Raw genomic sequence first — 26,012 nt, 5'->3', positions numbered from 1 at the left:
AGTTCTATAACCTCTCTACGCATGAACTCAGCTTTAAGTTTTCTCAATTTGATCGTCCTTCTCTCTAGTCTTTGTTTACCTGTAAACATGCTTGCACAGTTGCACTCCTCTACACACCATATGGTTTGAAAACTATTTCAAGTAGTCAAATAACTTGGCAAGTCAGCTCTACTACTGGGGTTGAAACTTCTTTTTAATTTTTTTTTTCCTATTTGCTTTAATATGTTTTTACAGTTTTGAATGAAGAATTTGTTGGAAAAAAATTGAGGGTACTGTTGTTGATAGAAAATAGATACTTATTGCTTCAAGGTACTTTCCTTAAGACAAGATTCGCCCCCACTAGTAGTGTGCAAAGGGGATCCGCGAATTGCCTCCAAGATACAATGAAGCCTAGTAGGGAAGCCCTACTAATGTTTGATGACGCGTAGCACTAGCGGAATCAAACCCGAAATGCCCTTCCGAAATTTCAAGCCTTAGAGAAATTTCTAGATACTGTTTCTCCAGAAAAACAGTATCTAGAACAGTAAACAAAAGAAAAACAGTATGTAGAAATACTTGGGGATTTTGTAGGAGTGTAGAAGAGAGTGTAAAGTCTGAATTGCCAATTCGTTTTCCTGTTATGAAATGACTGAATTCTGCACATTTTGTAGACCACCTGGTGTCTTTTCAGTGTGAAAAACACCTCTACAGGGCACCTTTCCAGAATGTTTGAAATCTGACCGTTAGATCACACCCATTGATATTGAACGGTCCTGATCGATCTTAGAGGTGACTGTTGGTTTGAGTAAAACCTCTCTCCAACCCAGTCATTGTTAGATCAACCATCTATGGTGTGGATCGCACCCCCTTGGCACTTGATCGTTGGGGGAAGGGACACAACCCATTTAATCACACTCTTTGACCGTTGGAGTTATGGGCCCGTTGGGCCGACCATTAGGCCCGAACCGAAGCCCAACCCAACCGAACCATTCGGCTTGATGAGCCTGCGAACCATTTGACCCACCCATCCGACCGGTCCACCTTCATCTTGTGCAAAGTGCAAAAAAAGCGCCAATAAAGCGCCCTATAGCCCATTGCCCACGCCGCGCGCCCGTGCGCGTGTGCGAACGGTGCGTTGCACCGTCCCGCGGGTCCAACCATGGGTTCAACCCAATGTGCAATCAACAAGTATTAGAGAAGTGTAGTGCTTTATAAGCCCTTCTCTTTCCTTTCTCTCATCCGGTACGGGACTATCTTTTCAACTACACTTCTACATCCTTTTGTAAAAGCAAATCTTTCAAAGAAAACATTTTCTTTTTCCCAAACGCTTTTGATAAAACATTTTCCAAAACACTAAAACATGCAAAATACATGATTTTGAAAATCCAAAATCACTAACAGATTCTTGATATGATGAATACCCCAGGGCTGACCCGGAAAAATGTTGCTAGTCATCTGCAGGTGAATGTGATCTTGCACCATTTAAATGCCATATTTGTGGTAGGCTTTATAATTAGAACTTAAGTTACAAATTAACAGAATCTCTATGCTTAATGTATCTTTCACAATTCTTTTATTAGCACTATGAATACTACATTTGTGGTAAAAAATGATTGACATCGTGTAACTGATTTAAGTTTTTTCTTTTCTTCTTCTACTGTAGAAAATATAGGAATGGTCTGAAAAGGAACAGTGCTAGGATATGTCAACCCTTCAATAATATGTCTGCATCAAACAGAACTGGTGGGAATCGAAATCAAGGTCCTGATATGGTGAATTGCCGTGATGGTTTCGGAATCAATGGATGTAGCAATCTTTCTGGGACAATTCAGTTGGGCCATGCTCAAAATTCCAACATTTCTGGCATTGCTCCTGTAAATCATCCATCGCTAGTAGTGTCTTTGGGCCAACAAAATAAGTTGCTTCAACAGTATCCTGAAGTGGGTCAACTTCAGCAAAGGATTCAAACTCCTAGGCCTGGAAACGGCCCCTTAAATTCATTAATAATGGAACGCATGCACCACCAGTTAGTGTTCAATGGGCGAAATTATCCACCTATTTCTCCAAGACCGAACCATTCTGGTGCCTTTACAGGGATTGCTTCTCAACTTCCTAGTTATGGTACAACTAGTGAACTGAGGCCAGCTGGTCCCCAACGACTTGGGCATGCATGCAACCAACAGCCATTTGGTATATCCAACAAACAGCCAGTTGGTATCTCCATTGATGTTGATGTTTCACAATGTCCAAAAGTGTCGAATGGTGTTGCAATTGATATGAGTTCAACCACTCCTCATGATTCAGTAATTGAAACGGTTCAAAATTTTCTTCCAGGTAATTAATATGAAGAGATTAAGTAATTGTATCAAGATAATTTGTCTGCAAACTCTGTTTTTGTGTTTTCTCCCCCGAGCTACTCAGGTAAACAGCTTTATAATGGCTAAGATCACTCTTCATATGGAATAGCATTACATTGTCAACATCAAAGATGCTGTTCAGATTTTATAATGATTGCTTACTTCAGGGCACTATGAGAGGGAAAAACTTCCTCCGTATGATAGAAGATCAGATTTGGAATTGGCAGGGAAAATGAGTGGAGGTGTTTCACTGGACATGCAAACTTGTGACGGGGACTATTTTTTGGGAAGTGGCCTCCTAGCTCAGCAGCCTTTAGCTCAGCAGAGCACTCTCCTCAGCATATGGAAAAAGAAAGCATCTTCCTCAGCAGAAGTAGCTCTGCAGACGACTTTAATGCAGCGTTGAACGAGGTGTGGCATCTCTTGGCCTTGTTTATTTTATTTTCACACAAGGATTAATCATTTCTCATATTTAAAGTTTCTTCAATATTTCTTCAATGGTCTAATTTATTCATTTATTTAAGACAGTTAATAGTTGATTACCTAATTTGTATAAAATTATGTGATTGGGTTTACAAACAGTTGAAACTATGCGGGCATAGTTTTCAAAAGTGGCCTCCTAGATGCTAAGGTGCCCAGCTAGGGGTCTATTGCCTCAGGCTTGACTTGATGGCGGCTGAACCCTAGGGGGAGAAAGGACCACCTGAAAAAGGGTGTCTGAAATTGTCATTTTTTCTTAGATGAAAAAATCACCATATGTTAGGGCTTATCATTCCTTCAGAGCTACTAAAACCTTTTCCTCCATCTCTTTTGCATATTGATTGGATCATAACTGAATCGGTTCCATTTCTTGTTCTTTTTGGTTGATGCTTAATCCAAACAGGTACAAAAAGAGTTGGTGATGGAGGCCATCTTAAGGTCCAAATTTTAGTCTTTAGATGTCTTTTAAGTCCCCTAAGTTATAAGACGGGTACAACGTTCTTTTCCCACCAATATCACTTGGTTTCTTAAAGTTGTAGGTGTCTAAAATGGGGCCCACAAGTGTCTTACGATAATGTTAAGTGTGAGGGGCATTTAATTCATTTGAAAATAATCACTTAAGTTGTTAAGTGACAGCATGGGCCCACACTAAAACATAAGTGAGTCCTTGTATTTGTGGGACTTGAAGTGGTTTAATTTAAGTGGTTTAGTTTCCGTGATGAATTAGGTGTCTCAATGGGTTTTAAGAGTCCTAGTTTACTTGTTGTAGGAGGAGTCCATGTAATAGTTTTATTTCGAAGAGGACTTAGTAGTTTGAGTATAATAGGAGTCCTAATTAAATTAGTAGTTGTTTTGCAACAAGTATTAGGATTTTTTTTTTCAATTTTCTTATGACTTGCATTGCCTATAAATATGAAAGGGTCATCCAGAAGTGCTACGCTAGCACAGTCACCCACGCATTCTTGTAGTGTGACTTTGTTGAGAATGAGCATGTGGGTCGATGTACCCATACATATTGTGGCTGTCATGGCCACAAATAGAAATTCTTTTGGAGTCTCTTTAACTCTTACATTGAAGTAGCAATTGGCCCTACTCTAACAACAAATAGCACAGAAGGATTCTCATATAGTCATAATTGATGAAGAGTTCATGGAAATTGATTAGAAAACTCCTATAATTTCTCATTTATTTGTTCTACTTTCCTTTCCTAGAAACTTTTGATCTGGTCTATAGTTTTATATGTTTTTATCTTAAATATTTTGTTGAAGAGAAAAGGGTTTCTACGCTCGAGCACAGAAACGGGGGGGGGGGGGGGGTGTGGTGTGATCCAAACCATTCATTTTTATCTTAAATATTTTGTTGAAGAGAAATGGGACGGTCTCATTTCTTCAACTGTTTTTGTCTCATGAACACCACTTTTCCACAGACTTCATTGCTTTGGACTTTTAGGACTCTCTTGTCCATTTTTGGCCCCACAAATGGACACCCTATGGTGATCCAATGGAGCTGATTTTTGGTGGACACCCTATCCATGAAAGGGCCCATCAAATGAATGCTTTGGATCCCATAAAAATGTGGCCCCACCCTGTTTCTGTGCTCGAGCGCAGAAACCATTTCCTCTTTGTTGAATGTTAATATTTTTAAGTATGCATGACAACATTCTTGTGTTGTACAGCAATACCGGTCCTTTCCTATGATCATCATAGCCTCTTCATGACTGATTATAACTGCCTGAAAGGAAAAATGCCGTTGTTTCTAATTTGATTGCTTTTCTAGCCTCATGTCTCTCATTGACTTCTTGCTTGTGTTGTATTTTCTATTAAATATTTGCAGTTTTATCAAAGTACACATTTGAAGCCCCCTGAGTTGTGACTTCTCACTGGAAGTTGATTGCTTATGGTCTTCCTTGATCTTTATATGAACTCAAGCAACCAAATGGAAAAAGAAGAAAAAAATTTCAATGCCATGCAAGTAAGAAATCATTTTACCATGATGGCGTTTATATTAAAGTTCGTAAGGCCTGATAAATTGCAGGTTAGAGCTTGAGTATTAAGTTTAATACTGATTATTGCTGGTTTATTTTATTATTTGCAGGTAATATAATGAGAATTAAGCTATTTGTGTATACATCTAACCTGATTCGGATGTAGCAATGCATCACATAGACTGGGCTTCTGATAAAGTGAAATGCATCCTTCCAAATTTTCAATAATTCTCCTGGTTCTAAAGGAAATCATGCCCTTTTAAAATTTTAAGGTCCTGTGAGACTCCTTCAACCACCTGTACCATATGCAAGCTCTTCAAATTGTATATACATTTTGATTTTTAGTTTCAGTTTGAGTTTTATTGAACAGAGAAAGATAACTATCATAACCCTTGATGTCTCTGCCCTACTTATTTATTTGTTTGAGGCTTAAATTGAATCGATAAATTTCTTGAAACTAGTTATAACTAGATTACATGATCTTAAAAATGGTCCCCATTAATGAACCTAACTTGCGCCAATACTAATATAATGATCTTAGTTGCCGACTTTTTGCTAGGGAGTACAATGTGTTGTCTCAGATTTTCTTCAGCTTTTAACAAGGGATTGCATGTAATTCTTGAACTTTACGAACTGCTTCCACTTGCTGAACATCTTCTCACCATTAAATGTTTGAATTCTAATTCTTCTCCATAGCGTAATTGTTGCAAACGAAAGGACCCTTGACAAATAGGCATGGGGTGCACATTTGCCGAGCTCTGGTTTGGCGCTTTTCTTGTAATTAGGCCGGGTTCAGGGTAAAACTATTTCATATTTTATGAACGATGAGAAGACAAACCTGACCCGGTAGAAAGAACCATGTGTTTGACGTAGTCTTCAATGCACAAACTCAAAAAAGATCAAAGATAACTGTGTAAAGAAAGGCTATAGATTTGATTTAGAGCATTAACACAAAGAGAAGACTTTCACAGTTGCAAAAGCATTACATCTCTCATACATTTACTCAACATGGCGGTAGTAGTAGTAGTATTAGTACTGGTAGATACCCTAAGAAAACCCCCAAAAAAACAATAGAGAAAAGAAATATTAAGTCTGGATACTCCCCTAATTATTTAGAGGATAGGTTTGCGTACAAGAACAATGGAATTGATCACATCATCTGTGGGATGAAAGATAGAGAGAACCTCAAAACCATCCAAATCTTCCACTTCAACAACTGGGTACAGGAATCCCCTTGCCCCATTTGCACTCCTCACAAGCAAAATCCCCCCACTCTTCATATACTTCCTTATGTGCTCAAGTATCGCTACCTTCTCTTCCTTGCTCATCCCAACCAAAGCAGCCAAGAAAATGCAATCAAACCCCCCTAGCTCCTCTCTCACATCCATTATATCACATGTCTTGAACCTCATCCTCCTTGCCAGCTCGGTATCTGTCGCGACAAGTTTGCACGCCATATTGTTTGCCAACTCATCAATGTCATAATTGTCGAAACACGTGGACTTCAAGTGATGGGTCGCCATGATAATTGAAGTTAGAGGCATGGGACCCGACCCCACAAAGGCCACCCGTTTGGGTTCTACCACGCCATTTTGACTAAGGATTGTGCACTCCAAGCTGGAGAGCTTGACATAGTTGTCATAGTAAGGGAAGAGGTTGAGATTGTCCAGTGGGGAGGGGAGTTTGGTCAGGAAAGTAGAGAATTCGAGCTCTAGAAGGCCCTCGGCATGCCCACATAAGCCTATGAGACTCTCGCGCATTCGTTGTACGTCTTGGGGCAGGACCCTGATGTCTATGGAAGATGGGAGGGTGCATAACTTCACAAGCTGGGTGAAAAGGCTATTGACTTGCTTCGAAGGCCTTAATGACTCTAGTTTGCAGATGCTTGAATGGATTTTGACAACGTTGGCGATCAGAAGGTCGGAAGTGACGCTGGTTTCACTGATACATTGCTGAAGGGAAGCCATTGATGAGAAATTAATAGAGTACAATACTTATCTTCAAGCTTTACTGTACTCTGATCGTTCAAAAGGCGATAGCAGAGTGTGTTGGTTCTGCATGGAGGTTTGTTATTGCATTTATAGAGGGGCAAGAGGGTTTACGTCGACTGTTCTTTGATATCTAGTTTTGTTTTAATATATGTTTGTGGAGTGAGAAACCTATATACATGATGTTATTCTGTGTTGTTTTAAGGATGGATCGAATATAGTAATGGGAAGGTATTAAGAGAGATTCTTTTCATACGAGGTGCACTGAGATTAGGGAATCAAATGTGAGATCAGCAGATACTAAGGGTATTTCGTGTTCACATGAGACTGAGTGTGAAAAGTTCTTTGTTTAATGGAGATCCTCTTACTAGAGATTGTACCGTGGCCTTTTCTTGAGGGTGTAAAAAATGCCTTCTGGGTTTAAGAAAGGGATGTTAATGTCGTGATCTTTGAGAACACTGTGCTTTCAGTGGGCCCACCTTTGTTTTTTTTAAGGAGTTTTTATAGGGTGTTCGCATGAATAGATGATCTAAATCATTTTTTTTTGGCCCGGTCGTGCCCCCAAATGGGGCCATAGGATGATCCTAACTATTCGATATGCGACTTCTATTTTTGGACCTTAGAGTACTAAAACTTTCACCTTTCAGTGTGTAAGGGTTAGGGTCAGGGTCATCCTATGACTCCCATATTTGGAACACGGCCTATTTGTTAGGGACCAAAACAGAACAGTGAATGGTTCAGACTGTTCAGACAATCAGACCATCAATTCATGTGGGTCCTTCTTTAGTTATTAGGCTACATGGGCAAGTGCAGGGCTGTTCACCATTTATAAAATATTTGGAAAACACTTTCAAAATAGGACTTCTTTCTGGAAATAAAGACAGCCGCGGATAATGACCATAATACCCTTCTCTCCTCTCAGCGAAAATTTTAAATAAATAATGTCTAAATAACACTATCTCCGGACGGCCAATTGCGATAAAAGCTTGAATCCTAGTTGCCGACTTTTTGCTAGGGAGTACAATGTGTTGTCTCAGATTTTCTTCAGCTTTTAACAAGGGATTGCATGTAATTCTTGAACTTTACGAACTGCTTCCACTTGCTGAACATCTTCTCACCATTAAATGTTTGAATTCTAATTCTTCTCCATAGCGTAATTGTTGCAAACGAAAGGACCCTTGACAAATAGGCATGGGGTGCACATTTGCCGAGCTCTGGTTTGGCGCTTTTCTTGTAATTAGGCCGGGTTCAGGGTAAAACTATTTCATATTTTATGAACGATGAGAAGACAAACCTGACCCGGTAGAAAGAACCATGTGTTTGACGTAGTCTTCAATGCACAAACTCAAAAAAGATCAAAGATAACTGTGTAAAGAAAGGCTATAGATTTGATTTAGAGCATTAACACAAAGAGAAGACTTTCACAGTTGCAAAAGCATTACATCTCTCATACATTTACTCAACATGGCGGTAGTAGTAGTAGTATTAGTACTGGTAGATACCCTAAGAAAACCCCCAAAAAAACAATAGAGAAAAGAAATATTAAGTCTGGATACTCCCCTAATTATTTAGAGGATAGGTTTGCGTACAAGAACAATGGAATTGATCACATCATCTGTGGGATGAAAGATAGAGAGAACCTCAAAACCATCCAAATCTTCCACTTCAACAACTGGGTACAGGAATCCCCTTGCCCCATTTGCACTCCTCACAAGCAAAATCCCCCCACTCTTCATATACTTCCTTATGTGCTCAAGTATCGCTACCTTCTCTTCCTTGCTCATCCCAACCAAAGCAGCCAAGAAAATGCAATCAAACCCCCCTAGCTCCTCTCTCACATCCATTATATCACATGTCTTGAACCTCATCCTCCTTGCCAGCTCGGTATCTGTCGCGACAAGTTTGCACGCCATATTGTTTGCCAACTCATCAATGTCATAATTGTCGAAACACGTGGACTTCAAGTGATGGGTCGCCATGATAATTGAAGTTAGAGGCATGGGACCCGACCCCACAAAGGCCACCCGTTTGGGTTCTACCACGCCATTTTGACTAAGGATTGTGCACTCCAAGCTGGAGAGCTTGACATAGTTGTCATAGTAAGGGAAGAGGTTGAGATTGTCCAGGGGGGAGGGGAGTTTGGTCAGGAAAGTAGAGAATTCGAGCTCTAGAAGGCCCTCGGCATGCCCACATAAGCCTATGAGACTCTCGCGCATTCGTTGTACGTCTTGGGGCAGGACCCTGATGTCTATGGAAGATGGGAGGGTGCATAACTTCACAAGCTGGGTGAAAAGGCTATTGACTTGCTTTGAAGGCCTTAATGACTCTAGTTTGCAGATGCTTGAATGGATTTTGACAACGTTGGCGATCAGAAGGTCGGAAGTGACGCTGGTTTCACTGATACATTGCTGAAGGGAAGCCATTGATGAGAAATTAATAGAGTACAATACTTATCTTCAAGCTTTACTGTACTCTGATCGTTCAAAAGGCGATAGCAGAGTGTGTTGGTTCTGCATGGAGGTTTGTTATTGCATTTATAGAGGGGCAAGAGGGTTTACGTCGACTGTTCTTTGATATCTAGTTTTGTTTTAATATATGTTTGTGGAGTGAGAAACCTATATACATGATGTTATTCTGTGTTGTTTTAAGGATGGATCGAATATAGTAATGGGAAGGTATTAAGAGAGATTCTTTTCATACGAGGTGCACTGAGATTAGGGAATCAAATGTGAGATCAGCAGATACTAAGGGTATTTCGTGTTCACATGAGAGTGAGTGTGAAAAGTTCTTTGTTTAATGGAGATCCTCTTACTAGAGATTGTACCGTGGCCTTTTCTTGAGGGTGTAAAAAATGCCTTTTGGGTTTAAGAAAGGGATGTTAATGTCGTGATCTTTGAGAACACTGTGCTTTCAGTGGGCCCACCTTTGTTTTTTTTAAGGAGTTTTTATAGGGTGTTCGCATGAATAGATGATCTAAATCATTTTTTTTTGGCCCGGTCGTGCCCCCAAATGGGGCCATAGGATGATCCTAACTATTCGATATGCGACTCCTATTTTTGGACCTTAGAGTACTAAAACTTTCACCTTTCAGTGTGTAAGGGTTAGGGTCAGGGTCATCCTATGACTCCCATATTTGGAACACGGCCTATTTGTTAGGGACCAAAACAGAACAGTGAATGGTTCAGACTGTTCAGACAATCAGACCATCAATTCATGTGGGTCCTTCTTTAGTTATTAGGCTACATGGGCAAGTGCAGGGCTGTGCACCATTTATAAAATATTTGGAAAACACTTTCAAAATAGGACTTCTTTCTGGAAATAAAGACAGCCGCGGATAATGACCATAATACACTTCTCTCCTCTCAGCGAAAATTTTAAATAAATAATGTCTAAATAACACTATCTCCGGACAGCCAATTGCGATAAAAGCTTGAATCCTAGTTGTTACTAGAGAATTCCGAACCTTGAACAAAGGGAGGGGAGAAGCTGAGGGGCAGCCCAGAAACCTGGAAAGTGACCTGACCTAGAAGAGGCCACTCAGATCAGGGGACCAAACCCGCCAATCTTCTTTAGCTTGCGAGATGAAAGATTTTCAAGGGAGGAAAGTAGGATAATAAAACAATAGACATCACGACATCTAAGTTTTCTATTGAAAGCAACATCCCAAACTATTTTACCCCACCCTTTTAGCACTACAAAACACTGGCATTTTAGTTGGTTGCATTCCTATGGAGACTCATGAAAGCATAGGATAAAGGCCAGACACCTGGCTAAATGTCACTCTCTTCGCATCCCCCACCCTAAATCTGATCCCTTGAGTGAAGCAAGCAGACAATGAAACTAAAGACTTCCATGCTCCTAAGCCTCAAGCTATACCTATCCTTCGCACCTCCCACCCCTTCATGGACTCTCCATATTTGCTGCAAATGGTCTTCCTCGACAAAGCTTCCTTCTCTTCACCACCAAAGTACTGTAGTTACTTTCCCAAGAGGGCTTTGTTCTTCCTCGCTAGATTTTTAATTCCAAGATCTCCTTCTACTCTTGGGAAACAAGCTGTCTCCTAACTCATGCTAGAGCCTTTTGCCTTCCAATGTGACTTCCCAAAAGAAGTCCTGAACTTTCTTCACCTTCTTTACCACCCTTGTGGGGATCTTAAACAAGGACATTAAATACACTGGAAGGTTGGACAGAGCGGCTTCGATGAGATTGATGTGCCCTCCAAGGATAACAAAGATTTCTTCCAAGTAGCAAGTTTCTTTTTCATTCTCTCAATTGCAGGATTCCACATGGAACCCATTGGGGATCGTATGCCTAATGGTAGGCTAAGATAGGAAATAGGAAGGGAGACTATGGAGCATCGTAAGTCCTCGGCCAAGCTCTAAAGTTGTGATTGCTCAACGTTGCATCTGGCCGAATAACTTTTTCTTAAGTCTACCTTGAGCCATGAAAATGCCTTTAACCATCTCAAGATCACGTTAAGGTGGAAGATATGGTCCTTGCAAGCTTTGCAGAAGAGCGTGTCGTTGGCAAATTGAAGATGATAAATGGATCCTACTACTTGTGTGCTTCAACTCTCTCTGAACGTTCAAATCACAAAAAAGATCAAGTGCATTGGGGTGTTCTATTCTTAAGGTGATTGTGCCGAGATCTATTGCACTGGGTATTCTTTTCACATAGGCTCAAATTCACCTTAAAGAGAGTGACTAGTCCGTGCCTTATCTCGTTGCGACACAATTTTTTCTTAAGAACTCATTTTGTTTTGTTCTCTAGAAACAAAGCACATCCACATTGCATATATTGTGAATTATATATTACCAGCAATTGTACTACAGTTTGTGTGCTAACAGACTTTGAACTAAGGCCTTATTTGGATTGCCAGAAAACCATTTCTCAAGGAAAATTTTTTCTTGGGAAAGAAATTTTTTTCCTTACTATTTTGAGGGAAATGATATGATTACGGTTAATTTAGAGTGATATTATCATAAATGGGAGCAGGGGCGGAGCCAGGAATTTGTGATGCGGGGGGGGGGGGGGGGGGGGGGGGGGGGTGCTGGGCTTGTGTGGGTGCAAACAACTCATCAAATTTGAGCAGCTCATTTACAGTTTCCATGTAGAAGATTTCAGATATTTAAAATTTTCAAGTTTATTTTTTCACCTATACTCCGCTTCTTTCAATATAAAATGGGTGCAAAAACAAAATTTGCACCCATTTTTACACTAAAAATGAGCATAAAATATGTTTTACGTCTATTTTACATCAACAGAAAGGGAGCCTTAAGAAAAGTTCCACACAATGGAGAATCATCTCGAACAGATACAAAAATAGTATGGTAACATTTAAGGAAAGGAGATGCTCCAGCACAGAGTTGATAAAAGATGTGATCATTCTCCTTTAGCTTGATGAACTACTCTTGACAAACCATAAAAACATTGATTCTTCAAAATTGGAACAAGAAAGTACATGAAATATAAGTTCGGATGGAAGTAAATAACTTCTCAAACAAAACTACAATTTAAATGATGGGTAAGTTGAAGTTTGTTCAAAAAAAGGGATTTGCTAGGGTCCATCGCAAAAGGCATTTCGCGGCTGGTCTCAAAAAAATGCCGTAAAAGAGAGTGAATCAATAATTATGTTGGGGTTGTCACCATAAAGTACTAATATAATTTATAAGGGAATATTAACAAAAAATTCCACGCTCAAATGGTTATTGTGTGATCCACCACAATAATAAAAAATCCGCGTTTAAATTTTCAGAAAAAAAGGGATCCCAAATCGGCATTGAAAATCAACTTTTATGTGAAATTTTCATATAAAACAAAAGTGGAGTGTTGTTATCAAAATCTAAGAAGCTGTTTATTTACATGGGTGCTGCTATAAAAACAGCATAGTTGTTTTTGAAGATTTTAAAACTGCCCTTTTTAAAACCCGTGAGTAGGACTGTCAATTGGGATGGGGAAGCCCGAAGCCCGCCCGTTCGGCCCGTTAAAAGCCCGTCCAAAGTTAAAATGGGAACAAGCCAAGCCGGGCTTGGTCGATGTTTAAGGCCCGAAGTCTAAATCGGGCTGAGCTCGGGCACACCATTGTCCAGCCCGTTATAAGCCCGGCCCGTCCTAAGTTATAGATTATATATACGCGTCAAGATCATGGCATAAAAATGTCTATACTTCAAGATATATGGTTGTCCACCGTAAAAAAAGAAAGATAAATGGTTGTCCAAGCGCCAGTGAACACCTAGGTGGTGCACGAACTAGTCCATCTCATAATTCCCAATTGATGTCCTCTGTCCAAACTCCATAATCATTAACTCATCCTTACAACAAAGAATGCATTACCATGTATGATAGCAACGAACAGTAGTACCACTATTTTGGAAGAGAACAGCAGTAGTGTAGTACCACTATTTTGGAATATGATTTCAAGAAATCTTGTAAGTAGCACTGATTATAGAGGTATCGACTTTTTTTAGTACCATAAATCCTTGCAGTTATTTTTTGTATGTAAAACTCATATGTATTTACCTAATAGTTTAAATTCGATATTTAAATTTTTTTTTAAATGGTTAAGCACGAACTCGGCCTGAAGCCCGATGTAAAATTTGGGACGAGTTTTGGTAAATGAAAATTTCTATTTCCTTAGGCCCGAACTCGGCCCGAAGCCTGCCTCAAAACAAATGAGCCGAGCTTGGGAACCCTAGGCCTGCCCAGGCTCTGCCCGATTGACAGTCCTACCCGTGAGTAGCATAGGGTCAATTTTTGATAGAATAGGAAGGTGTCGCTATTAAAAACTGAGTGTGCTGAATTTAGCAAAAGTAGAGTGCTGTTATCATAATCACCACACCAAGAGTATCATAGTTTCAACTTTGACCGGATAACTAGGGTTTCGTGTTGGGCAAAGGACTACTGATAGAATATTTCTAAAAATAGTCGGGCATACGTTACTTCCAAAAATTCCCTTCCTAAAATGACCTTTCCCCCTTCTAAAATAATTGAAAAGTTGGAGGGGCAGAGGCATTTTTGGCAATTTTCTAACGTCTAGAAAATTTTCTCAGATGTTTTTCAGAGGGGCAATTGCACCCCTCGCCCTCTTGGCTTCGTCACTGTCCCTCAAAGTAAAACTTGAATAGCATTGGTTCAAGTTATATCTTTTCATGTGTTAAAAAAAGGTAGGAAAATTTATAAATATTATCCTTTCCAAACAAGGCCGAGACTATTGACATTAAGGCTGACGTATGTGTAGTGGCATTTTTAAATCACGCTTCTTGAAGGGATGATAGTGCCACTCTTAAATTGGCTTACCTTACTCGTTGGGTCCTATCTTTATCTGATTTAACATTTCACTCGTACGCCAAGCTATGGACCTTAATGGTGGCATGCCGAATTTAAAGAGGGCACTATCATTTCCCTTTCTTTAAAACCCTCCCTGCACGGTGCAGAAAAAAAAATCCACCAATAGAGATAGCCAGAAGACCGATTTTATATTTACTATCTTTCTTTCATGTTCTGTCACACTTATTGTAGGTAAGAATATAGTTCGAAACCCTTGACCTCATCCCTTCGGCATTGATTGGAAGCTTTAAAACTTCTAACCAACATCTCGACCGACCAACCCAAGTGTCTTTCACCTTTCGAAATCGCAATGAGTGTAAGATGGTTTTACTTTTACATCAGGGAATTTCTGGGGACCATCCCAAAAGACATTTTGCGGAGCTTCTGTTGAATGTGAGAGCAGTCACATAGGCTCAGATTTTGTCATATTCATTTACTCTCTCATGTAACAGGTGCTAAGAGAAATGCCTTCGGGATTGTCCCTAGCAAACGCCTTTGCATCATTACCAAAAGAAGGAGAGGGATTTGCTAGGCAATTTCATGAAAAGACATTTTGCTGCTCATTTTTGCAGGAGCCGCGAAATGACCTGCCGTGAAATTGCCTAGCAAATCCACCAAAAGGAGCATGCTGAAAGTTCATTTATTTATTTGCTTCTTCGTATTGTCATTACAATTAGGAAATAAAGTAGTTTAACTATTATAATTTCTTGTAACATTAGTAGTTCCTTTACTAGCTATTAACCTAATCCCTACCATACCAGTGGAAAACAATCTAGTGATTAAAGTTTAATTTAGTGACAAGGACATGGATCCATTGACGGGTCAAGAGTGTCTGATCATGATTCTTACCTTACACAGCCATTTTTAGGATTTGGGTTTAGCATTAATGAAAAGAAATAGACTGTGAGATACTCTTACCTTACACAATCATTTTTTATATAGGTAAGCTGTGGTTTGGCGGAGACCCCTCGTACAATCATTTGACATGATACAAAGGATTTTTAGAAAAAAAAGGCTTAAATACTTAATAGAGTGAGAGAGAGAGAGAGAGGCTGTATTTGATTCTTTGTATCGAATGGGAGCATTTATGGAGTGGCCCATTTTAGTTCTTAATTCTAGCTATGTAGCTAGCATGTCATTTTTTTTTGCATTTAAAAGCTCAATCGATTGCTTCTTGGGATTTTTGGTGAACCCTCCTATTTTTCATGCTTGAACCATGACATGAGGTGAGTCGGTGATGGAAACTCATCAAGTAGAAATTACACATACACTGTACGCTGACAAAATTTGTCAAAAATTTCCGTAACTTTAGATGTTATTAGTGAAGCAAACAGTGTTCAAGTCAGATCCTGGTGGATCATTGACATTAGTTATAGCTATCCATGTTTCATACTCATTGATCAAACAGCCCCATCAGCAAATGTGCACGAATCGGATGATCCTAACCTTTCATCGGCTGGCTTGCAAATGGGCCGTCGGAAAAAAAAAAAAAAAAAACCCCATCCACACACAATTAGTAATACTTTGTTGGCCACAGTTAAAGATTGCCCAGTAGGTGCTCTTGTCCCATTCATGGTTAGGCTCAAAATCTTCTACCTTACAGTCTAAATGCGTACCTAGTGAAAAGTAAAACTTGCACTTTCTCTTTCATATGTTGTGGTTGGACTGTATTTATCACCTCTCTTAAATACTCCATACACATAATTGAGGCTAAGAGTACTTCTCTAGCAAAATGGCAACCTAAACATTAACTTTGAAAGCAATCTTACAGAGTGTTATCATGATCAAACACTCTGGCAGCTGATATTTTCACTTCCCTTATTTCATTAGAGTTACCTTTATTTAGGGGTGCAAGTTTGGCCCTGTGAGCCCTGAGCCCGAGCAGAGTCTGGGCTAGATTTTTCAACCCTGAGGGCAGGTCAGGGTTCATTTTTAGGCCCTGAATCAAAGTCAGGTCGGGTTTAGGGTTGATACCTCGGGTTAGCCCGACCCGGTCCAACCCTAAGTTTTTTATTAAAGAATTGAACCCTAAGTTTTCTATTAAAGAATAGAACCATCTATGCATGTTTCTTTTGTTAACGCTTTCTATTACCTTGGATTGAGGTTTCTTTAGATTATTATCATTGTCTCTGTTGTTGTTGAATTCATATTGTTTTATTTTGTTCCATTTCTCTGTTTATTGATCATTTTGTTCTATATGATATGTGGCTGTTTTATTTTTGGCACTCTTAGCAGTTATTTGCACTAGGGGCAATCAGGGCTAGCCCGGCCCGGCTCAATCAGGGCGGGCCAGGGCTGCGCTGAGCCCAGCAGGGCAGGCATTGGGTTGAGGTTTCTTTGGTGCTAACTAGGGTCAGGGCGGGTCAGGGCCAAGATAATGGGATCCAGAGTTAGGCTAGGGTTTTGAAAAACCCCGGCCAACCCGACCTGTTGCAGCCCTACGCCCATTTCATGGTTAGGCTCACAATCTTGTACAGTTGTACATAGCACTCTAAATATGTACTTAGTGTGTAGTAAAGCGTGCACTTTCCCTTTCATATGCACTTTCCCTTTCATATGTAGTGGTTGGACTCTATTTATCACCTCTCTAAAATACTCCTTACAATTCAAGGTGAGAGCACTTTTCTAGCAAAAAAGGCAACCTAAACATTAACTTTGAAAGCAATCTTAAAGAGTGTCATAATGATTAGGAGAAATTATATGGTGCAAGGCCTTACAACAATAAGGCCCTTGTACGGTGGAAGTACCAACCTTAATATTTGATCCAACAGCAGCTTCTCAAAAAGTGAGCTGCTGTTGGATCGAATATCACGGGTGGTATCCCTACCATATTGTTGTAAGGCCTTACACCTTATAAAAACTCAATGAAGAGATAGTTTGGCAGCTGATATTTTCACTTCCCTTATTTCATACCCCCGGTTTTCTAAAACTTCTCCCATTGTAAGTCAACTGCCAAGTCCCAACGAGCCGCATAAGGTTATAACGGCAAGGCAAGGGAATTGAAAGAACTTAAAGAAAAAGGTGCTGACACTTGTACCCCTCCTTGTCTTGATATATACATCCTTCTTTATTTCAAAGGGATTTGCCAGGGAACATCCCATAAGGCATTTCGTGGGCGGGCTGTTGCAGGAAAGAGCAGCCATGTAGGCTCACTTTTCAATAGATTTTGTCCTAATATCCCAGGTGGCTGTTGTCTCATGCAACAGCCCGCCTGCAAAATGCCTTATGCGATGGTCCCTAGCAAATCCCTCTTTCAAATACCTTTTCTTTTCTATGGAGATGTTGTTTTGGGCACACCCTATCTATGTAATATTCTATCAACTGAATGGTTTGGATAACCAAAACAACGCATAGAGGCTTGCTCAACTTCTAGTCGATCGATTTCTAGTCGACCAGATACATCGTTCCCTCTCTCTCTATATATATATACTAGTAAAAAACCCCGTGCGATGCACGGGCCGACAAAGAACTATACGGACCACGTCATAGGTTGATTCAAACCGTCCATGTTATGGAACACAACATATATAGGTTGTGCCCCAAAAATCATTTCCATAGGCTGATCCTAGCCGTCCAATCTATAGAGGTTTCCATAATTCCTCTTAAATCGGATGGTTAAGATCACCCTATAGATTTTTTATTAAAAAACCATAAAGGAGGGGGGTAAGATTGAAATTATGTGGCTTTAATGGGTGCATTTGTTAAAAAGCATAAAGGAGGGGGTAGGATTAGAAATATGTGAGTTGAATGGGTGCATTTGTTAAAAAAAGTCAAAAAAAGTGATGTGTAATTCTCATAGAATTTTCCAAAAATTCAAAAAATTATCTTCTTTTCTCTTCTCCTGTATAGTATACTAGTAAAAAACCCCCGTGCGATGCACGGGCCGATAAAGAACTGTACGGACCACGTCATAGGTTGATCCAAACCATCCATGTGATGGAACACAACATAAATAGGTTGTGCCCCAAAAATCATTTCCATAGGCTGATCATAGCCCTCAAATCTATAGAGGTTTCCATAATTCCTCTTAAATCGGATGGTTAAGATCACCCTATAGATTTTTTATTAAAAAACCATAAAGGAGGGGGGTAAGATTGAAATTATGTGACTTTAACGGGTGCCTTTGTTGAAAAGCATAAAGGAGGGGGTAGGATTGAAAATATGTGAGTTGAATGGGTGCATTTGTTAAAAAAAGTCAAAAAAAGTTATGTGTAATTCTCATAGAATCTTAAAAACATTCAAAAAATTCTCTTGTTTTCTCTTATGCTATACTAGTAAAGACCCGCCGTGCGATGCACGGGGCGGCATGAAAATTTATATCTTTTTCGAGTGACCTAAGAATTAATTCAAATACAAACTGAAAATGTACTGAGTATAAGACCGAAAAGAGAAAACATTGTTATACGGCTTATAGTTAATCAAAAGGAAAATTTCAGACTTTCAGGAAGGATAAAAGGAAAAGGAAAGGGTATTTTGAGCTTCTAATTGGTCAAAATACTGAATGTGATCTATAGCCTTTGCACGGGAAGAGAAAGAAAAACAAAATAATTATAAAAACTACTGATGTAGGAAACAAACCACAAAAAATGTAAGTAGAATATTTATTCTTATGGGAAAATAGGATACAATTCATGTATCTACAAACAATTATAATTTTCTCAAATTTTGAGGCATCAGTAATCTAAAGATAGTTAGCAAGTAACATGCATGAGACCATGAGACCGAGGATGCTAGTTGAACATTATTATTAGATCATCCTAATCATTCCCCTTGTTGTATATTGGAGCTTATTGATCACTGGTAACAAAGTTATTTTGATATATCAAGGTAATGTTGTTGCAACGATAATAGAGAGATAACAATAAAGCAAAGTACATGCGAAAAAGGAGATACATTCATTAATCTGACCAATGTTTTCAATAACTTAGTTATGCTTTGAAAATACTAAATCATATATATATATATAGACCTTTTCAATGGAGAAGATTATTTTCGGGTCAGAAGCAAATTGTGCATTTTGTTGAAAGCATCATAATGTAAGTTTGAAGGGAAAACAGTGTGCCATTTTATCGAACACTCGAAATGGCAAGTAGCAGAAGATTATAATACTCTTTACTAATAATAAACAAATACACCTATGATCTATCTACCACTAACTACCAATTTTGATAGATTATGTCTTTAAAAAGACACAATAATCTCAATTGGAGAGATGGCTTTGTTGACAACATTATGAGACAAAACTAAATCATCCCTAGTGCTCGTGTCATAAGCCTGCTGAGAGAGAGAGAGAGAGAGCCATGAAAAAAGAACAGACCTGGGAACCATAGTGGTTATAAATATGTGAGAATAATAGCAGAAACTGTGATAATTTTCTCAGTTGAAAACCTCATCAGTACATGGGGGTTTTTGTTATGAAATTTCTACATTTTCACTTTTTTCATATGATTTTACCAAGACAGCCAAAGTTTAGATGGATCAAAGACATATTTGCGTGAAATTTGGGACAGATGCCTTGAATTGCATGACTACAGTGAAATAAGGGATCAAATGGTGTGGCATTTAAGATCTAACCTTGCATCTTGAATGGACATAAAGATGTGTCAAATATCAATAAAAGCAAAGTGGAAAAGAATGGAGAAAAGTGATAGATGATTATCATGTTGTAACTGTGCTGGCTGAAGCATCGCTTGAAATATAGTACAAAGAAACACATCCAGAGATTTTGTTTCAAAAAAAAAAAAAAAACAACACATCTAGGGACGGGGTGAGCTTGCATCCACATATGAAACACTTAAGTTCCCTGTTGTTTCTAAAACAGGGAAGGACTACCATATTGTGAGCAGGTATCAAATTTAAGAAGAAAAAAAAAACACAGACAGAGTTCTCTTTGAAAAGTACATAGTTCTAAATTCTCTGCACATTTATAATGCAATTCAATTTAACCAAACAAATTGAAAAACTAATTTGTGAAACCAATTTGTGAAAAGGAAAAAGTAGAGGACGAAGAAGAAGCTGAGCAAGGACACTGCAAAAAGAAAAAAGAAAAGAGAAGAGAAGCACATGTTTCATGCTAGAACCAAGTCTCATATCAGAAACCGACACATCCACATAAATGCACCTGTGTGGATCCATATAGTTAGATTAGAAATAAATAATAATATATTTTCCATTAATTGAACGGTGTAAATACATGAAAATAGAAGAAAAATATATTCAAATCTACATAATCATTGAAATTTAATTTAACCAAACAAATTTAAAAAAAAAACAATTTACAAAACCAGCTTCTGAAAAGGAAAAAAGTAGAATTTACGAAACCACAGACCCATATCCCATGAATTCAAATTTATCAATATCATTCAAATTTAGAATGAGAACATATAATGAAAGCAAAACACACTCAAATTGGATTAAGCAAGAAATGCTTGAATCGCTTCAGAAGTTAAACAAAACAAATTAATGAAATAAACATACCTTCGATCAACAATTCTGACTTTGTAATTCTCCTTCATGATTTTGGGAAAAAAAAATTGAAACCCCCGAATTGTCCCTCAATCAATGACCCCAAAGCAGAGTAAGAATAAAAAACAAAGTTAACCCTAAGTTGTGCACATCAAGTAATGTTGGAAATAAAAAATATGTATAAATTTCAATTATTTTCAACCTAATCATCAACCAAAATTTTAATAATTTATTTCTTACCCAAAGAATAATAAACTACAATCACTGCCCAAGATGAAGTAAGAGTCCATCGGATAGTGGAACAACCTGCAAATGAAAGAAAAAGATAAATTTCAATCATTTTCCACTTAACCCCCAAAACACCATTGAGTAAAGCAAACCTATCAAGGATAACATTTCCACCCTAAATTGACTGCATAAAAAGAAGTAATGAAAAACCCGAATTATTTAGAGTTAATAAGAAAGAAGCAGAAAGGCAACTAATCTACTTCCAGAAGCATGAAGTTTTTGGCATTGCTAAAGTTAATACTGAATCAAAATATCCAAGAAATGAGAGGACTTGAGGGAGGGGGAGGCTTGGAAGCCACTTTCTATGCATGTTGATGGCGACAGAGATGGGAGAAAGTACAGGTGGAATGGCGACATGGAGAAAGAGAAAGGTGCATAACCCCAATTCAATTTCCTTTTTTGGGTGGGGTTTAGTTACATGGGTTTTGCTACATGGGTTTTTATATTTGGGGTTTAGGGATTAGTTTTTTGTGGTTGTTCGATGGTAAGGGGAGAAGAGGGAGACGAAGGAATGAAGGGCATAAGAGGTGGGTTTTGCTACATGGGTTTTATATTTAGGGTTTAGGGATTAGTTTTTTGTGGTTGTTCGATGGTAAGGGGAGAAGAGGGAGACGAAGGAATGAAGGGCATAAGAGGTAAGAGGTGGGTTTTGTTACATGGGTTTTTATATTTGGGGTTTAGGGATTAGTTTTTTGTGGTTGTTCGATGGTAAGGGGAGAAGAGGGAGACGGCGGAATGAAGGGCATAAGAGGTATTTATGTAATGAGGGCGTAAGATTGAAATTATATGAGTTGAATGGGTGCATTTGTTCAAAGAACTGTACGGACCACGTCATAGGTTGATCCAAACCGTCCATGTGATGGAACACAACATAAATAGGTTGTGCCCCAAAAATCATTTCCATAGGCCGATCCTAGCCCTCCAATCGATAGATGCTTCCATAATTCCTCTTATCTTAAATCGGATGGTCAAGATCACCCTATATTTTTTAATTAAAAAACCATAAAGGAGGGGGGTAAGATCAAAATTATATAGCTTTAATGGGTGCCTTTGTTAAAAGCATAAAGGAGGGGGTAGGATTAAAATTATATGATCTAATGGGTGCCTTTGTTAAAAGCATAAAGGGGGGGGGGTAAGATTGAAATTATATGAGTTGAATGGGTGCATTTGTTCAAAAAAGTCAAAAAATGTGACGTGTAATTCTCATGTGATTTTCAAAAAAATCGAAAATCCAAACCGTCCATGTGATGGAACACAACATAAATAGGTTGTGCCCCAAAAATCATTTCCATAGGCCTATCCTAGCCCTCCAATCTATAGATGTTTCCATAATTCCTCTTATCTTAAATCGGATGGTCAAGATCACCCTATAGTTTTTTAATTAAAAAACCATAAAGGAGGGGGGTAAGATCGAAATTAAAGGGCTTTAATGGGTGCCTTTGTTAAAAGCATAAAGGAGGGGGTAGGATTGAAATTATATGATTCAATGGGTGCCTTTGTTAAAAGCATAGGGGGGGGGTAAGATTGAAATTATATGAGTTGAATGGGTGCATTTGTTCAAAAAAGTCAAAAAATGTGACGTGTAATTCTCACGTGATTTTCAAAAAAATGGAAAAAACTCTCTTCTTTTCATCCCAGCTTATTGTATTAGATATATATACTAGTAAAAAACCCCGTGCGATGCACGGGCCAACAAAGAACTGTACGGATCACGTCATAGGTTGATCCAAACCGTCCATGTGATGGAACACAACATAAATAGGTTGTGCCCCAAAAATCATTTCCACAGGCTGATCCTAGACCTCCAATCTATAGAGGTTTCCATAATTCCTCTTAAATCAGATGGTTAAAATCACCCTATAGATTTTTTATTAAAAAACCATAAAGGAGGGGGGTAAGATTGAAATTATGTGGCTTTAATGGGTGCGTGCGATGCACGAGCCGACAAAGAATTGTACAGACCACGTCATAGGTTGATCCAAACCGTCCATGTGATGGAACACAACATAAATAGGTTGTGCTCCAAAAATCATTTCCGTAGGCTGATCCTAGCCCTCCAATCTATAGATGTTTCCATAATTCCTCTTAAATCGGATGGTTAAGATCACTCTATAGATTTTTTATTAAAAAACCATAAATGAGGGGGTAAGATTGAAATTATATGGCTTTAATGGGTGCCTTTGTTAAAAGCATAAAGGAGAGGGTAGGATTGAAAATATGTGAGTTGAATGGGTGCATTTGTTAAAAAAAGTCAAAAAGTGATGTGTAATTCTCATAGAATTTTCAAAAAAATAAAAAAATTCTCTTCTTTTCCATCCAGTTTATTATAGTAGATAGATATATATACATATAGAAAATGGTTCCTACACCTATGTGTAGAGAGTTCTCTACACACTAGCTTAAAATACAGTAGGGGCCCACATTGTTTGGGTGATCCAAACCATTCATTTTAAAGGCCCTCACATAGATGGGGTGTCCACAAAAAATCAGATCCACAGGATCATCTTAACCATTCGAACTGTGGAGGCAAAAAATGGACTAATTTGTGAAGGTTTAAAGACGTCCATTTTACCTCCACAAATCGTAGGGTTGGGATGATCCTATGGATCTGATTTTTTATGGACACCCTATAATATATATATATATATATATATATATATATATATATATATATATATATATATATATATATATGTGAGAAGAGAAAACAGTTCCTACACACATGTGTAGATAAGTTATCTACACACAAGCTTAAAATACAGTGAGGGCCACATTATTTGGGTGATCCAAACCATTCATTTTTAAGGCCCTCACATAGATAAGGTGTCCACAAAAAATCAGATCCATAGGATCATCCTAACCATTCGAACTGTGGAGGCAAAAAATAGACTAGTTTGTGAAGGTTTATAGACATCCATTTTACCTCCACAAATCGTAGGGTTGGGATGATCCTATGGATCTGATTTTTTGTAGACACCCTATCTATATGAGGGCCTTTAAAATGGATGGCTTGGATCACCCAAACAATGTGGGCCCCCACTGTATTTTAAGCTAGTGTGTAGAGAACTTTCTACACATATGTGTAGGAACCATATGAGAAAACAGTTTCTACACACAAGTGTAGATAAGTTATCTACACACTAGCTTAAAATACAGTGGAGGGCATATTGTTTGGGTGATCCAAACCATTCATTTGATTGGCCCTCACATAGATAGGGTGTCTACAAAAAATCAGCTCCATAGGATCATCCCAACCCTACGATTTGTGGAGTTAAAATGGACGTGTATAAACCTTCACAAATCTGTCCATTTTTTGCCTCCACAGTTCGAAGGGTTAGGATGATCCTATGAAGCTGATTTTTTGGGCACACCCTATCTATGTGAGGGCCCATCATATGAATGCTTTGGATCACCCAAACAATATGCCGTCCACTGTATTTTAAGCTAGTGTGTAGATAACTTATCTAGACTTGTGTGTAGAAATCGTTTTCTCATATATATATATATATATATATATATATATATACATGGAGGGCATATTGTATGGTGTATAAACCATTTTCTCATATATATACACACTAATCCATTTGACCCACCCATCCGACCGGTCCACCTTCATTTTGATCCAACGGTGCAGATCAAATCTGGAAAAATTAAAGGATCCAATCGCTCCTCGCAACGTTGCGTACGACCGGTCCACCTTGATCTTGATCCAACGGTACAGATCAAATCTGGAAAAATTGAAGGCTCCAATCGCTCCTCGCGACGTTGCATACGTGCGAAGTGCAAAGTGCGCCTAAAAAAGCGCCCTATAGCCCATTGCCCACGCCGCGCGCGCGTGTATGCGAACGGTGCGTTGCATCGTCCCGTGGGTCCAACCATGGGTTCAACCCAATGTGCAATCAACATGTATTAGAGAAGTGTAGTGCTTTATAAGCCCTTCTCTTTCCTTTCTCTCATCCGATACGGGACTATCTTTTCAACTACACTTCTACATCCTTTTTTAAAAGCAAATCTTTCAAAGAAAAACATTTTCTTTTTCCCAAACACTTTTGATAAAATATTTTCCAAAACACTAAAACATGCAAAATACATGATTTTAAAAATCCAAAATCACTAACAATCCCCCACCATTTTTAAAATCAAAGAAAATTTTCTCATCAGGCTTGGAAACCTTATGCATAGATAAAGGTATCTCTCGATTTGAACCTTCACTTAGTGAGGACACATCAAAGTTAACCAGAATTGCATAGTAGACGTAGATTTGAATTAGCTATTCTATTTGGTTAACCAGATACGTCTCACACACAAGATTTCACCTCTTTGGGCAATTTTTAAAACCGACACATGTACTGGCCCTGTGTCTATATCTTGGTTTCATGAGCGCTCTAGAGACTAGCCAGGTCTCATAGGAAGTGGCACCACTCCCACACTCATATAGGTAGGCTTATCAAGAGTGCCCCTGTAACTAAAACACTCCAACACTATGTTATAAGCCTATTAAGAGTTTAAATACTCAGCCTTCTACTTTTAAATATTACAGGTACCAAGCACTTTACCTTGGGATGGCAACTAATAAAGATTATAGTGCTTGCAATCACTCCATATGATGTACTTGAACTCATTGAACTCAAGACTTGATGTTTATTCAAGTGTTGAGTTGAGGTTCCATCATTGGTGACTATTGGTTAATGGCTTTAACCCCATCCCTAATGATGTTTTACACACCAGATCTCTTGCAAGAGCTTTAGTGAATGAATCAGCCAAGTTTTGGCTCGATCTCACAAAATCAATGGTTACTACTCCATTAGTAAGTAACTCTCTTATAGTACTATGTCTAAGTCCTATATGTCTGGGCTTACCATTATAAACATGATTATATGCCTTTGATAGTGTGGCCTGACTATCACAATGGACATAAATCGATGGCATTGGTTTAGACGATAACGAAATTTTCAATAACAAATTCCGAAGCCATTCCGCCTCTTTACAGCATGCTGCCAGAGCTATAAACTCTGCTTCCATAGTTCAAGTTGTTATGCATGTCTGTTTCTTAGAGGCTCAGGAGACTGCTCCCCCACCAAGGGTGAAAATCCACCCACTAGTTGATAAATAGTCTATACGCTCAGTTATCCAACTAGCATC

General features: G+C 38.7%; 3 protein-coding genes across 3 annotated transcripts; 1 reads left to right on the top strand and 2 right to left on the bottom strand.

The window, feature by feature from the left end:
- Positions 1 to 121: 121 nt before the first annotated feature.
- Positions 122 to 5,369, top strand: LOC143854241 (uncharacterized). The gene is made up of 4 exons (XM_077364094.1): positions 122 to 2,313; positions 2,504 to 2,747; positions 4,650 to 4,787; positions 4,911 to 5,369. Exons 1-2 carry the CDS (start codon positions 1,701 to 1,703, stop codon positions 2,740 to 2,742), a joined length of 852 nt encoding a protein of 283 aa, XP_077220209.1. The 5' UTR covers positions 122 to 1,700; the 3' UTR covers positions 2,743 to 2,747; positions 4,650 to 4,787; positions 4,911 to 5,369.
- Positions 5,370 to 5,737: 368 nt separating this feature from the next.
- Positions 5,738 to 6,863, bottom strand: LOC143854239 (nicotianamine synthase-like). Its single transcript, XM_077364093.1, has one exon. It carries the CDS (start codon positions 6,765 to 6,767, stop codon positions 5,913 to 5,915), a length of 855 nt encoding a protein of 284 aa, XP_077220208.1. The 5' UTR covers positions 6,768 to 6,863; the 3' UTR covers positions 5,738 to 5,912.
- A 1,318-nt stretch (positions 6,864 to 8,181) lies between these two features.
- Positions 8,182 to 9,273, bottom strand: LOC143855169 (nicotianamine synthase-like). The gene has a single exon (XM_077365387.1). It carries the CDS (start codon positions 9,209 to 9,211, stop codon positions 8,357 to 8,359), a length of 855 nt encoding a protein of 284 aa, XP_077221502.1. The 5' UTR covers positions 9,212 to 9,273; the 3' UTR covers positions 8,182 to 8,356.
- Positions 9,274 to 26,012: the final 16,739 nt, after the last annotated feature.

Source organism: Tasmannia lanceolata, unplaced genomic scaffold (genome assembly GCF_043159265.1).
Source record: "Tasmannia lanceolata isolate RefF3 unplaced genomic scaffold, GAP_Taslan_0.1 ptg000020l, whole genome shotgun sequence".
In the NCBI taxonomy this organism is placed as follows: Eukaryota; Viridiplantae; Streptophyta; class Magnoliopsida; order Canellales; family Winteraceae; genus Tasmannia; species Tasmannia lanceolata.
This window is presented reverse-complemented; position numbering and strand designations above follow the sequence as displayed.

Coding starts and splice junctions, on each gene's coding strand:
- LOC143854241 (XM_077364094.1), top strand. CDS start 1,701: ATGTCTGCATCAAACAGAACTGGTGGGAATCGAAATCAAGGTCCTGAT. Junction 2,314..2,503: donor GGTTCAAAATTTTCTTCCAG/GTAATTAATATG, acceptor TGCTTACTTCAG/GGCACTATGAGAGGGAAAAA.
- LOC143854239 (XM_077364093.1), bottom strand. CDS start 6,767: ATGGCTTCCCTTCAGCAATGTATCAGTGAAACCAGCGTCACTTCCGAC.
- LOC143855169 (XM_077365387.1), bottom strand. CDS start 9,211: ATGGCTTCCCTTCAGCAATGTATCAGTGAAACCAGCGTCACTTCCGAC.